The sequence below is a fragment of the Marmota flaviventris genome, chromosome 4, assembly GCF_047511675.1.
Source record: "Marmota flaviventris isolate mMarFla1 chromosome 4, mMarFla1.hap1, whole genome shotgun sequence".
In the NCBI taxonomy this organism is placed as follows: Eukaryota; Metazoa; Chordata; class Mammalia; order Rodentia; family Sciuridae; genus Marmota; species Marmota flaviventris.
The window spans coordinates 5,908,568-5,922,468 of record NC_092501.1 but is presented as its reverse complement, the minus strand read 5'-3'; the positions used below and the strand labels follow the sequence as shown (position 1 = coordinate 5,922,468).

At 47.5% G+C, this 13,901-nt stretch overlaps 1 protein-coding gene across 1 annotated transcript in view; it reads right to left on the bottom strand.

Moving 5' to 3' along the window:
* Positions 1-7,401, bottom strand: part of Adam12 (ADAM metallopeptidase domain 12) — a 309,534-nt gene extending 302,133 nt beyond the window's left edge. Inside the window, exon 1 of the mRNA XM_027930183.2 lies at positions 7,314-7,401. Coding sequence (XP_027785984.2) covers positions 7,314-7,401 — 88 coding nt within the window. The remainder of the gene's footprint in view (positions 1-7,313) is intronic.
* Between the last annotated feature and the right edge of the window lie 6,500 nt (positions 7,402-13,901).

The following is a 13,901-nucleotide window of genomic DNA, read 5'->3' as shown; positions in this document are numbered from 1 at the left end:
GCTCACACTGCTTGCAAGATTGCTGAGCTGAGGGGAAAGGCTGGTACCACTCTGGAAAGAAGCTGGAACACAACCTGAGAGTCTTAAACCCGGGAGGCCCCCTGTCATTGATGGCAACTACAGTGCAGAGAGCTCTGCTCACTCTCCCCCTCTGTCCTTCTGCTGTCCGTGAGACAGACAGTCACCACCATGACATCAAAGTATGACAAGAAGGCTGTTGGAGCTGGTGAGGTCATCCATTCTGCCCAGAAAGCTAAACAAATACCAAATCTAACCCTGTCACCCTGTCTTAACCTTAGTAATAACCAACCACTCGGAGCCACATCTCAGTGGTCATGTGAATTGCTACTAAAGGACAGGTTAGTGGCAACGAAGCATCACGATACCTTCAGAAGAAAAGGAGGATGTTTTGTGAATCATTTGTGTATTTGTGTGTGTGTGTGTGTGTGTTTGCATGGACATTTTAAGCTATTTGTTTTTAAAATCAGTGCTCTTTTATGGAAACAACTTGACCAAAAATCTGTCACAGAATGTTAAGGCCCACTATAACAAAGTTTAATGAGGAAAAAAAAAATAATAAACAAATGAAAACAAACAAGCAGGACCTGGTTCTCAGATCACTCTCAGATTCAAGTGAGCAGAGATCCCAAGACAAAGGCTCGAATCCTATCCTGGCTTTAATTACAAACACAAAACAAGGAAACATTTGGTTAAAGTGTGGGTCAGTGCTCACCATGCCCTGCTGGGGGGAAGGAATGTGCAGGGACATGGGCGTTCCAAGAATGGATCATCTGAACCAAAAGGGGAGGCCAGAGCTTCCCGCAGTTGCCTGATGAAGCTGCCCGATGGTTTTAAACAGTCCTGAGTAAGCTAAGCTCTTAACGTAGCCCTGCGATGACCTAAGAGCTTACAGGATAAAAAATATCAATATGAGGCTGGAATCTTTGGCTTCTCCACCTCATCTGTCAACAGAAGGCAAGGTAACCAGGCATCGAGCAAAGCACAAGAAAACGGAGGAAAAGTGACCTGCAGAAAGTCCGAGATGGAAAGGCCAGCCTGTCACAGGCAATATCTGAAGCACACATTTCAACTGGAAAACAGAGTTCATTTGAGCTGCAGTGTCATTCGCTCTGAAACCCAACTAATTCTCCACCTCGTTGCCACAGGCGTTATTGTGATGCCAAAGAGAGAATGCATCTTACAGAATGTTCACCACGGCCTTAGAGATGCCCTCACATCCGCCATGCTGCAGATGGAGTCCTCTTCGGGAGCTGAGGGCAGTACAGGGAAAGTGGCAGGATTCTTGCACCAGGATCGTGTGAGACGAGCACAGCACCAATACAGTGCCTGGCACCAGTGCATTCCATCAATGTCCTTGTAGGCGACCACAGGCTGATATGACAACTTTAGGGTTAATAAAATGCACAGAAACTGTCTTCTGAAACATTCTGTCTAGATGACGTTGATTTCCCTCCTTGACCCCTGAGGCCTGGAGATATAGTGCTGACCAACACTGCTCCCAGTGGGCATCCACCACAAGGCAACAGGGCTGGCCAGTGGGTACAGAGAACCTGAAACTGCTGCTCACACCTGCCTTGTGAATCACAGTATTGCAGAACAATGTAGCTTTAAAAGGCTCCAGGAACACACTCTGTACAAAAACATGGGGTTTTCTGCCAAAGTAATGAGTTCATCACAGCATCATGTACATCAGGAAGAAACGTGCTTCATTTCTTTAAATGATGTAGCATCCTTCTTTATTTATTTATTTTTTTTTTTTACAGTTTCCACAGCTGCAACACTTATCTAATTAGGTATATGTTGACTTGGAGTTTTTAAAGATGTTGGAAAGAAAGCTTCAAAACATTTAAAAGTGGATTTAATTTTTGTTTCCACAAGGAAGGAATAGAAAGAGCCAAAGGACAAGGGAGAGGAGGAAGCGGTTTCTATCTGCGGAGCATAGTAATAAGAATGTGGGCCGGCTTCTGCTGGGCATGGCAGATTCACAGGTGTTTATCTGTCACCACCTGAAATCCTACAACAAAGGAATACTCATCATGACAACAGCCAAGACCTGGGGAGAAGATAACATCAGGGAAGAGGAAGCAGCCAGGCTTTGAGAGATGGAAAGAGACAGAAGAGTAGAGAAGAAAAGGCTGGAACCGACTACTACTCGAGAGAGGAGAGGAGAGGAGAGAGGGACGAAAACCCTAGAAAGGCTCAGGAAGAGGGCCCCTGGACACCGCTACGGGCCAGTACAGGTGGGGCTAAAAGAGCAGCCGAGGAGAGGTCACAGCCCTAGGTCCCTTGCAAAGCCAGCTCCTCCAGGGGCCTGCCCTCCTTCTGCACAGATAGGTATGCCATAAGCAGAGAAGTTTGAGCTTACGGACTCTCAGACACAGAGGAATGTCAGTAAGTGCCAAACTAAAGCAAAAGGATTAAGTGAAAACAAACAACAACAACAAAGCATTATGAGATGACATCATCTTTACCCTGTTCCCCTGCTCAGCTCACAAGCCTACAGCCAGGCGTACCTCTCTCTAGCCAGAGGCCAAAGGACTTTTTAGACAAACTCACCAGCCTAAGGGGTGGGGGCGGGGGCTGGGGGTGGAAATCAGGGGCATTGGAGGTTTCCTGACAAGATAAAGGCCTACCAGTCAATAAATCCATCTGTGGAAGCACCGGCACCTCCAGTAGCTCATCAGCATCCTTTATTAAATATTAGAAGAGAGCCAAAAGTTGCATTTGGGGAAAGTCAGAGATTATGACAAATGGGGGAAAGAATCTCATAACTAATAGTGAACATAAAAAATACACTCAGTTAGCAAAAACATCACTTAGAAATTAAATATATGGTAGCAAAAATTTTAAAAGAACAAAAAAATTAAATTAAATAGAAGGGTTGGAAAATATAGCTAAACAACTATGCCAGACAATAGAACAAAAATGCAAAATGAAAAATAGATTAGAAAATTGAAGAATATTTTCAGGAGAATGAAGAAATAATACAAGAAAGTATACTAGAATTCTACAACATGAATTTTCAAGCTGAAATAGGTGACTGAGTTCCCAACACATTACTGGTAAGAATTTCACTAACATACATCATCGTGAAATGTAAAAACCACAGTGACAAAGGGAAGATAAAGCTTCTAGAAAAAGAAAATACAACATTTAAAGGATTAACAATCAGAATGTCATTAATTTTTCAAGCAGTAATGGCCATAAAGACAACAAAGAAATACTTTATAAAATACTGAGGAGATATGGTTTTCACCTTGGTATTTTATACCCAATCAAACTAGCAAACAAGGATGGAATGACTGGAAACTGTACATATGTATTTGTACATATATACACATACATGTACATAATATGTATACACACATATGCATGCATGGTGTAACACATATATGTTCCTATCTTTTCCTTACTCACAGAATGCTGTTTTGTTTGAATCACAAAATGTGTATAGCAAAAAATATTACTTTTCTACCATCCTATGCAGCAAAAGATGGCCTCGTCATAGACTGGCCAATGAGATCATGAGAAAATCTGCCAAAAGGCTTATGATATGATTTTCCTGATAAAAATAAAATTGACTGGCTCTGTTATCTCCCAAACGCTCTTCCTTAGGAAGTTACTGGAAGAAAATAAGGAACAACTTAAGAAAAAGTTATGGTGCTCAAAAAATGGGGGATCCAACATGGGAAGGGAGAGAGAAGAATTTCCAGCATCTTGATACTAAGTCATGAAACAACAGCTGAAATGTATACCTACAATGTAGCCTGTTCATGTTGGAAGGGGAGGAGGGTAAAGGAGTCCAGGAAAGATGATACCAAGTAAAAAATAAATGATTAGTAGTTCATCTGGTGTGTTTGCTCGTACTGAAAGGAGCATTGTAGTATATTATAGTATTTCCAGAAAAGTTGGAGATAAAGCAGAGGTTGTGTGACAAGAAAAAACAAAAACCAAAGTGTTTTTCCTGTTCTCAATCTCAATACAGAAGGCTTCACCTCTGATCACCGAAATATGTAGGGATTTCTTCCCATTAATAACCAGTTCCTCAGTGAACATTAACTGGGTGTCCTAAACTTTAACTCAGTTCTGACACTATCTACCCAGAGATATCTTCAAAGGATCTTAACTTATGATTAGCACTTCAGATGCTAATCATAGTCTTAGGTTATCACCTCTACTTCTAATCAACTGGATATAAGTAGCAAACAAACATTCGAAAAGAAAAGGCAACTATTAACTCTAGGGAAAACAAGAAATTGCTATAAATAGGGGTCTCATGATTAATTTTCTGGGATAGTTCACAGAACTCAAGGAAACATGTATTATATTTGCTGGTTTATTATATTAATGAAGGCTACAATAAAGGATGTACATGAACCCTTGTTGGAAAATACATAGGACAAAGGAAGGATGTAAAACTCCCATTCCCTCCAGGTGGCCTTCACATGTTCAGCAATCTGGAAACTCTCAAACCCCATCATTATGGGTTGCAATGGAGATTTCATGACATAGGGATGATTGATTACATCATTGGCCATTAATGATCACTGGACGTTGAGGTAAGGCTGAAAGACCCAACTCTCTTTCACTGGTATTTCTACTGGTCAGCCCCAATATCCTGAAGCTACTTGGAATCCACCCCTTCCGGAAGCCACTAGTCATCTTATTAACATACAAAAGACACTTATCACTCCAGAGGTTCTGAGGAGCTATGTGCCAGGACAGAGTCCAAATATTTATTATTTATTATGTCATAGTATCACAGTTTGGTACACAGAAAACAAAATGAAAGTAAAACAAACAAACATACAAAAAAAAGAGAGGCAACTATTAACCCTAGTGAGAGCAAAAAAGTTGCAAAAGGGATAAGAGTTATAGGACACTGCCTGGCTCCACTGTGAAAGATATTTGCAAAGTCTTCATGGTGAAAACGTTGAATTTTTAAAAATTATGGCAACACTATATTGAGAAGTTGGAAAGAAATATTGAGGTGTCTGTGGTAGAGTAAGCAGAGTGGAGAATAAGATTAGAAAGCGAAACAGGAAGTCATATAGAGGTTTTGATTTTCTTTCCCAAGGGTGAGAGAAAACCATTGATGAATTTTAAACAGGAGACTAACATGATCTAAATCATGATTGAAAATAGTGACTTTAGCTATGGCATTGAACACACCATGTCAGGAGAAGAGGAAAAGTCAGTTGCCAGTGAGTAGGTTGCTACCATAGAGATAAGAGTTTCCTACAGAAGGAATTTTTAAAGCAGCCTGGATTGGGGAAAGCACATTTTAGTTGGAAGGATGTGGACAGATGGGAATATATGCTGGAGTTTGATTGCTTAGGATGAGGAAGGGGAGACTCAGGGTGACTTCCTAAGTGAAGGGGAAGTAGTCCAGAGCTTGTGCCGTCCGAGCCAGGCCTCTGGAGAAGGAGAAGGACATTACTACTGAACTGGGAAGACTTGGAAGGGGAAGCCCTTGGCAGGAGGGTTTGGAGTCCAGAGTTCTGTTTTTGGACCTGATAGGATTTATTTGTCACAGAAGGTACCAAGAGGGCAACTGTGCGGAACTCAGGATAATGGACAAGGCTGGAGGAGGACCCAGAATGTGCTCTGCCTTCAACGAGTTTTCATTCCTTTTGCCATCATGAAGAAATGTTCATTTTGTGTTTCTAAACAACCTCAATGACTTGATTGGAAGGCACTGATTAACACTTGGTACTGAGAATCCAAGGGTAAAGAAGCAATGCATGGTTTCCGTCTGGGGTCACATCTATTCTAAGGAAAACTCTCTCCACCAAAGTTGTAGTCATAAAATGATAAAAGCCCAATCCTATGAAATAATTTCCTATGGTTCACTTGATTTAATAGACATTTTCCTCTAACAAACACCTATGATCAGCAGACTTCTGTTTTTGTGAATGGAGCATGTTCCAAATTAAAGACCACCTTATGCACACTTTGGGACTGTTTCTATTTTTTTTTGTAAGTTCCTTTACAATAAACATTTCAAAAGGACCAATTTGTAAGACTTTCAAGACACTTTTGACTACTGTTATTTTCGTTTGCAGGTCATGGGGTTCCTCAAGAGTCAGCTGTGTTCTTTCTGGGCTTTCTCATTCCTTCTTCCCTTGTACAATCCTTTTATTTGATCACTAATTCCCAATTTGGTCTTTATTGCTGTGTGGATTTTAACAAGAACCGTGTTTTAGCCACATTACAGTAGGCATGGTGCGGGCGGAGGGTAGCAGTGGCAATTGCGAAATAAAACGTACCATAAAGTGGTAACGGTTCGTGATTGAGGCCAATTGTTGAAAAATAAATGCCTGTTATATAGAATCATAGAAATGTGGAGTTTGAGGCCTAGGCAAATCATTCTTTGGTGGGCTGACAGCGCCTCTAGCGGCAGAAAGAAGGCGACGGAAGCGGGGACCAGAGGAAGCTCACGAATTTTTAAAAAGGCACCTGCTGAGCGAGTCCTCATTATGCAAACAAGATCCACAGGTGTCCGATTTTAAGGGGATTCAACTCGAGAAAATCCAAGTCTGTAAAACAGCTATAATATATGCACTTTGATTTAACTCTGAAATGAGGATCGGTTTACACGACGTTGATGTAAGCGAATACTATGGTAAAGAATCTGTGGATAGACAGATGAATTTGGCTGAAGTTTGGCCGCTGCCTACAGCTAGGAAGTGAGCTGAAAAGGGCCAGGAGGGATGTAGTAGGTAAGAGAGTCAATTAAAAGAAAAGAAAAGTAGGGAGACCACGGGGAATCCCAGCAGGCACCGCTGCGGAGGAGGGTCTGGTTCACCTGCGTGGCTACTGCCCGTCCCCCAAGTGCATCGGTGGGGAGGCAGGGAGTGGAAAGAAAACCTCCTCTGAGAAGGTTGACCCAGAAGTTGGGGTGGGGGGCTCACCACGGGACAGGTTCAGTAAGATAGCCCCACGAGCATCATTCGGGGCGACACGTGTAACTGTCAAGATATTGAGACGTTAGAGCAAATGTCACCCAAGAAGGGAGGGGACGGGGAAGTAGCCCAGAGCTTGTGCCATCCGAGCCAGGCGCTGCTGGCTGCTTCAGGGCCGCGAGCCAAGTGTCCCCACCTTTCCCCTGGGAATTGGCACCTGGGAGGGGATCGCCTCGCGGCTCTGGGCACGCGAGCCCGGGGCTCCTCAGATGCGCCCCAGTGCTCCGCCTCTCGGGGTAGCCCGGGCACTCTGCAAGCCCCAAAACCCAAGCAGCGCGCGGTGCCCCGGGCGGGGTGGCAGGCAGCCTCCTGGGCTCGGTGACTTACCTCGGGCTGCGCGGGGCGCGAGCAGAAGCGCGGCCAGGGCGAGCAGGAGGGCGCGGGCGGGGGACGCGAGCAGCGGGCGCGCTGCCATGGTCGCCAGCCTTCTGTGCAGCAGCTCTCGGGGCCCGGCGGCCAGCACTGCACCATCCCACGCGGGCGGCGAGCCGGGGCCGGGCGTCGCGGCCGGAGGGATTTCCTGCTGCAGCGAGTCAGCTCCGACCCCCTCGCGCAGCGCCCGCGCGGAGAGGAGCGAGTCTAGCTTTTCATTTTTTTAAAAAAGTTTCCCCGAGTGTGCGTGCGCGCGCGCGCTGCTCTGGCACGAGCCAGCCTTGACCGTTGCAATAAATGAGCAAACTGTCCGAGTTGGCCCGGGGACGAGGAAGATCGTTAGTGAGAGAAGGCAGGCCTGTGAAATGGATCCACGGCCAACAGTCACCGTTCTCATCACCACGGAACAAATTATCGTCTCCCCCGCGACCCCTCCCGCCGCCGGCGTCCCGCGGGTCCTAGAGACCGCTGCGGGGGCCGCGCCCGCCAGGGTCCCGCCCAGCGCCGCGGCTCGCCCACCCCAGGGGTGGCTGGTGCAGGGCGCCTCCCGGACCGCGCGAGCCGGCGGCACAGACGTGGCTCGGTGGCGGCTCGGGCCGGAGCGCACACATCCCCGCCCCGGGATGATGTGGCCGCGGGGCCCCGGGCGCCCGGCTGCCAAGAGCACACGCGGCGGCACGGTCCAGCTTTCCAGGCTGAGCCTGGAAATGATGACTCGGCCGCTCGCTGCCGGCTCGCCGAGAACCGGCGGGACAAGAGTAGCGGGTCTGAATGGCGATCCACAGCCTGGGCTGGCGCCGTGGCCCTAAGTCCACAAACAGGCATCTCACCCCTCTGGGACTCGCAGGCACGAGGCACCTGGGCATGGCGCTTTTCATGTATTGCTTCAAATTCCACGTTGGTCTTTGACCCACGTTTCCTTTCTATGGCCTGGATTCGGAGAAGGGTAAACTGCGACTGTTCCCCAAACTTCCCTGACCTTAAGTATTTAGGTTGGCTGCTAAAAGTAGAGATTCAGGGCGCCCTCCTTTGTCTTCAGAATGAGGCTCTCAGGCCATGGTACCTGGTAGCACAGGGGTTGGGAGAAACACCACCCCCACCGCAGGAATGGACACCTTGCCTTCTAATTCTAGTGTTGGGCTAGACAGCCTCCTGACCCTGGGTGTTAGCTCTGTCACAGGCATGTTGTCACATGACCATGTGACCAGCAGAGAAGCCACAAGGACAAAATTGGCTGGGTATATTAAGAATGGTGGGCACCCACCTTATGGTGCTACTGTGGTTCCCAACCCTGGGGACTTCTGCCACCCAAGTCCAGACCAATGAACTTAAAATTTCCGCAGATGGGCAAATCCCAGACAGTTTTCAAAACCACAGGTGATTCTACTGCTGCCAGGGCCAGATCCACCCAGGGAATCCACCCTGGTCCTGAGACCTCCCAAAGACTCCTGCCACCCTCTACTGTGCTTGGTCCCTTCTCACTGTCTCCCCCCCAACCCCCACACCTCCAGGTGTTTGCAGTGTTCCCAAACAGCAAATCAACCCCCTCTAATCAGATGTAGAGCTTTTTAAAGGTGTGGGGAAAAAAGTCAGAAGTACTGGCTCATGGGCCCCTTCCCAGAACTCAGTCTCAGGCCTGGAGTAAAGGCCTCAGCTGAAATCCAGCCCTGCTACTAACCAGCTTTGCATGTCCTTCTTTGTTTCACCCATTCATTCAATCAGAATGAGCAATGCCATGTAAGGACTTAGGAAGCCAAGCTAAAAAGAAAGGCCTCTTGTCTTCAAATTTTTCTGTCTCATAATAAGACAATAAATCAGCATTATCAGACAGTGTGAGCTGGTTGCTTAATAATAATAAGGCTGTTCCTTAACTACTATGGTATTTATTATATGCTTTGTATGACCCTGAGTACTATGCTGAGGTGCTTCATTGCATTATTTCAATCCCATGTCCAAATATCCAGATGAGAGAGTGTAGCATACAGAGTCAAGAAGCTTTTCTACCACATAGGGAAGAAGTAGGTCAGAGCCCAGCCTCAGATCTGTTGGAGGTACAGCCTGTGTCTATAACCCTGAGTTCCACCCTTTAGTTTTGGCATCTGGTAAGTGACATTAACATGCAAACCTCCTGGGGTGGTGAGCACAGAAGGAGCTAATGCACAGCTTTCTCAACTACCTGGTCCTGGGCTGTTTGCTAAGGTTTCCAATCCCCAGCCTTTGGGGGGCGATGGGGGGGGGGGGGTGTTAGTTCTGATTTTGAAGGATATGTTTAGGTGATTCTGTTACTACTGACTTCATAGAACTTCAGAATCAATGAGTAAGAAAATTAAAAATTGTTTCCTTTGTGGTTCATGGCAGAACTGCTTTAGGAAGAGCACAGCTGTTGGCCTGTTGACTCACTGTGACTACGGAAGTGCCCTTTCACAATGGCCCTGATGTGTGCTGTGCCTTGGGCCTTATTTTCTCTCCTAATGGTCCATTTATTTTTGCTCTTAAATATTCAGCTGTTGCTCTTCACAGTAAAAGTTTTTTTGTTTTTTTTTAATCCAGAAGTTGCAAAGCTTTCTCTAAAAGGTTAAATGTGCCCTAAGACTGTCCTTACTTTTCAACTGAAACAAAATAGCCATTGTAGAAAAAGAAAATCCTAGCTGCAAACCCTGGCTTATCACCCCTCTAATCTGCCCTCTCTGTGAAGCAAGGAGCCTGGGCTGACACCCTATCCATAAAGACTTCATGCATGTCAACAGCAGCCAGCTAAGGCAAAGAGCAAAGCTTGTGTCCATCCGGCAGATGGTCTGCCTTTGGAAGGGAATTCTGCCTCCTCATTCATAGGAAATGGAAGCCGACATTACATTCAATACTGGATTGTTAGGTAATGGTGTAGGGTCAGAGGCCAGGATCTGCTCATTAAAATTTCAGATAGATGGCTTGTTGTCCCTTCCTTTCTAGAAGAATTGACCTTTGCAATACTGTTTCCTGTGTGCTATTTTTGTCTAGTAGCCTGGGCACTCACAATGAACAGGGCACCACTTATTTCTTACTCAGGCTTACAGTTAGCTTCATCCTCTTTGAGTACAAGAAGATGAAAAATGGAGGCAAAATTTCCTACCCCAGGATTTGACGGGCAGCCACTCATGATGGGGTAGTGAGTGATGGTCAGCTTCCTCACAGCTCAGCCTCATGATGGAACTCGAGACGCAAGCTTCCAGAACAGCTTTTATCTCTCCAAGCACAGTTCCCAAGGCTTGTTGCAAAAGTAAACAAACACAGTCGCCCCGTGATTAAGATTCTTGGAAATCTTTTTATTTCCATCTCTTGAGGAGACTGAAAGTCCTGCTCCCATCCGCCCATAAGAACACAGAGTCTGCTTTTCTTTCATGGATCTCACTTCAAGAACTTGAGCTTTCACTTCTAGAAATCTGTCCCCCTATAAGTCTCCTGGGCAGAACCAACCCACCAGGTTCATTATCACACAGAGTCAGAACCTAAGAAAGTAGCAGCCGGTCTATATGCTGAAGCAAGCCAGCTGGGGCAGGGAACACGATCGTGGATGCTCTGGGTCAGAAGGGGTGGGGTGAGGAAGATGAGCCCCTCTGTATGCAATGTGTCACCTGCCAGTCGACCCTCAGCTTCCCCACCTCCATACACTGTGATGGGAACTCAGTACCTATCCCCCATCTGCAGCGACTGAGCACCTAGGAGGAACCCCAGTGGCTGAGATGTCCCTCCTGGCTGCACACGGTGGTCTCTCCTGCTCTTGCTTGGGAGAAAGGAGTGCAAAGTCAGTACTCAGAGAAAGGCCAATGGAATGTCAAAAACCAACATAAGTTCAGTGAGGGCTGGGCCGAGTGACACAGCCCCAGGGTGACACTGTGAGTTCTCAGTCTGACCCATGAAGGGCTTTCCCCCTTTACTCAGGTCCCTCACTCTGGGGGAAGCCAGCCATCATCCCATGCTCCAGCAGCCCATGAGAGACTGAGTGAGAGACCCTTCTCCTGCAGGTGCCATGGCAGCAAGTCATCGGGGAGGTGACTTTTCCTTTGGAGGTCACATTTCAGACAGGCAGCTCTGGGTACCCCACGGCAACTCCTGAGGGCCCCTGAGGTAGAACTATCCGGCTAAGCCGCTTCCAGCTGCCCACCCCCAGCAACATCATGAGATCACAAATGTCGTTTTGAGGCGATAATGTGTGTGTGGCGGGGGCTGTTACACAGCAACACTAATGCACATTTCAATAAAGCAAACACTCTCCACGCTGTGTCCCTCCAGCTTCCCGGATCCTGATCACCTCCATACCAAGGGCACCTCCCTTCCTGTTTTTGAGTTTTGAGCTTGGGTTTTAAATAAGGAGGCGGTGGGTTCCAATTTTGTCCTGCTGTAATTACCAACAGCGCTGCGTCCCCTCTCACGAGCTGTTTTAGTCAGCTTTTTCACCACTGTGACTTAAAGACCCAACCAAAACAACTGTAGAGGAGGAAAAGTTTATTCGAGGGCTCCCGGTTTCGGAGGTCTAAGTCCATAGAAGGCCAGCTCCATTCCTCAGGGCTCCAAGTGAGGCAGAACATCATGGCAGAAGAGTGTGGAAGAGGGAGGAAGCTCACATGATGTCAAGAAGCAGAGAGAGAGATCTCCACTCACCAGAGACAAAATATATACCCCAAAACCAAGTCCCCAAAGCCCACCTCCTGCCGCCACACCCCGCCACTTCAGTTACCACTCAGTTAATCCCATCGGGGATTCACAAACCCAATCATTTCTCCTCTGAACTTTCTCACACTGTCTCCCACGTGAGCTTTTGGGGGACACCTCACATCCAAACCATAACACGGTACCCTAATCTACAAGCAGTGGCGCAGTCCTTACATGTGGTGCGTTGGGGCAGGAGGGGGCAGACACGTGCTTGGTGCCATCTTGGCTCTCTGCTCCTTCTGTGAGGATGGATGGGTGAGTGGGGGCGGACTCTCAGTGATGGCAGGATGACAGTAAACCCAGCATGGCAGGAGCCTCCGGCCCCAAAGCAAAACCACATCAGGCAGGAAGTGGCACAGATTCTCTGAGCATCTTCACTGCATGCTCAGCCAGTCACGCAGTGATCTCATCTGAACCGCCAGTTCTGGAAGCTGCAAGCCATCTTCTTACCAGCTGCTGAAGAAGCTGCAGGCTTCGCTGAGGGCTGTGTCTTGAATGCAGCGATGAGAAACTGTGATGGAAAGTTCCACTTGCTCTCCAGTAGGGAGACCCTCCAGAGGAGGCCAGGGCGTCCCCCACTGGGTTTCCCTTTTTCAGAAAGACTACATGGACTCCCGAGGCTGGGGGAACTGGGCAGGGGAGGACTTGAAGGCTCCCTGGGGACAAGCCAGTTTCCATATCTGGGCTCCAGCTGGCTTCCTCCTGGGAAAGGGGCAGGACCTACTTTACAATAGCTGCAGGGAAGTCCATTCAAGAAGTGCTCACGGGAGGCAGCCCCTTTACCTCATCTCTCGGGTGGCTTGTTGGCCACCTGCCTATTATTCGGTGCTATTGAAATTAGAAAATAACTGGACATGGGCCTCTCTTCATGTACTTGAATCCAGTTCCTGCTTCATGTTTACTGTTTTAGGCAAATCAACCCCGATTTCTTGAACGTGCCTCTGGGGTCCCATTACTCACATTTGCTGCTCTCCTTTGGATCCACTCCAACTTTTTGATTTCTCTTAAATGGAGGCAGCCAAGGGAGGACGCAGAGCTCCAAGAAGGCTCTGTGTGAAGCTAAGGGAGGCCAAAGGAGCCCGAGGGCTGGTTTACAGCAGGTGGTGGGGTCTTTGTCACCGGGGGAGTCCTGGAGTGCTTCTGCTTCACCATGAAGGAAAAGTCCTGGGCAGCTTTGGGGACGCTAGCTACTAGACACGGTTGTGGCTGGCCCTCCATCCCCTCTGCTGCCCAGCCTTTCTGTGGTCCACAGGGCTCCTTCTTTGCCTTGGTTATTTCAGTCCACTTCCTAGATTTCAGTCTTCTGTGATTCTGAGTTCTCTCAATTCTGCATCCTGGTGGGCACTTTTATCTGGACTCCTTTCTCCCATTAACACCCTGAATGAACTCAGAAAAAACTTACAAGTTCTGGGGCTAGGACCGATTGTCCTTTCTCCTACAGTAAGCTCTGGTTTGGCACCTAATGCAGCTTTAATTTTTAGCAGTTACCAAGCATTGAAATGCTCATCTCCACCAGCTCCTGGCACAGCCGGACCCCGCCCGTTGCCTCGAGCTTACAGACACCCATCAATAGGGTAAGTACAGAGCTGCCTCCCTTGATCTAAACTTGCCAGTGTTCCTTTCCCATGGTGTTCCCAAGCCATTCTCACAAGTGATTTTTCAGCTTGCTTTATCCCAGGCCAAACGTTGAACAAACATGCCCAAATACTAAGGGCAGGGCAGTTCCTGTCCTCAAAGACCTCTTAGTCTTATGATATAGAAAATGGCTTTGAGCCCACAGAAAATCACCCCGAGAGAGCATCTGCCCTGCAGCTGCTCTGCCCCAGACCCCAAGAGCTCATTACCCTTATAGAA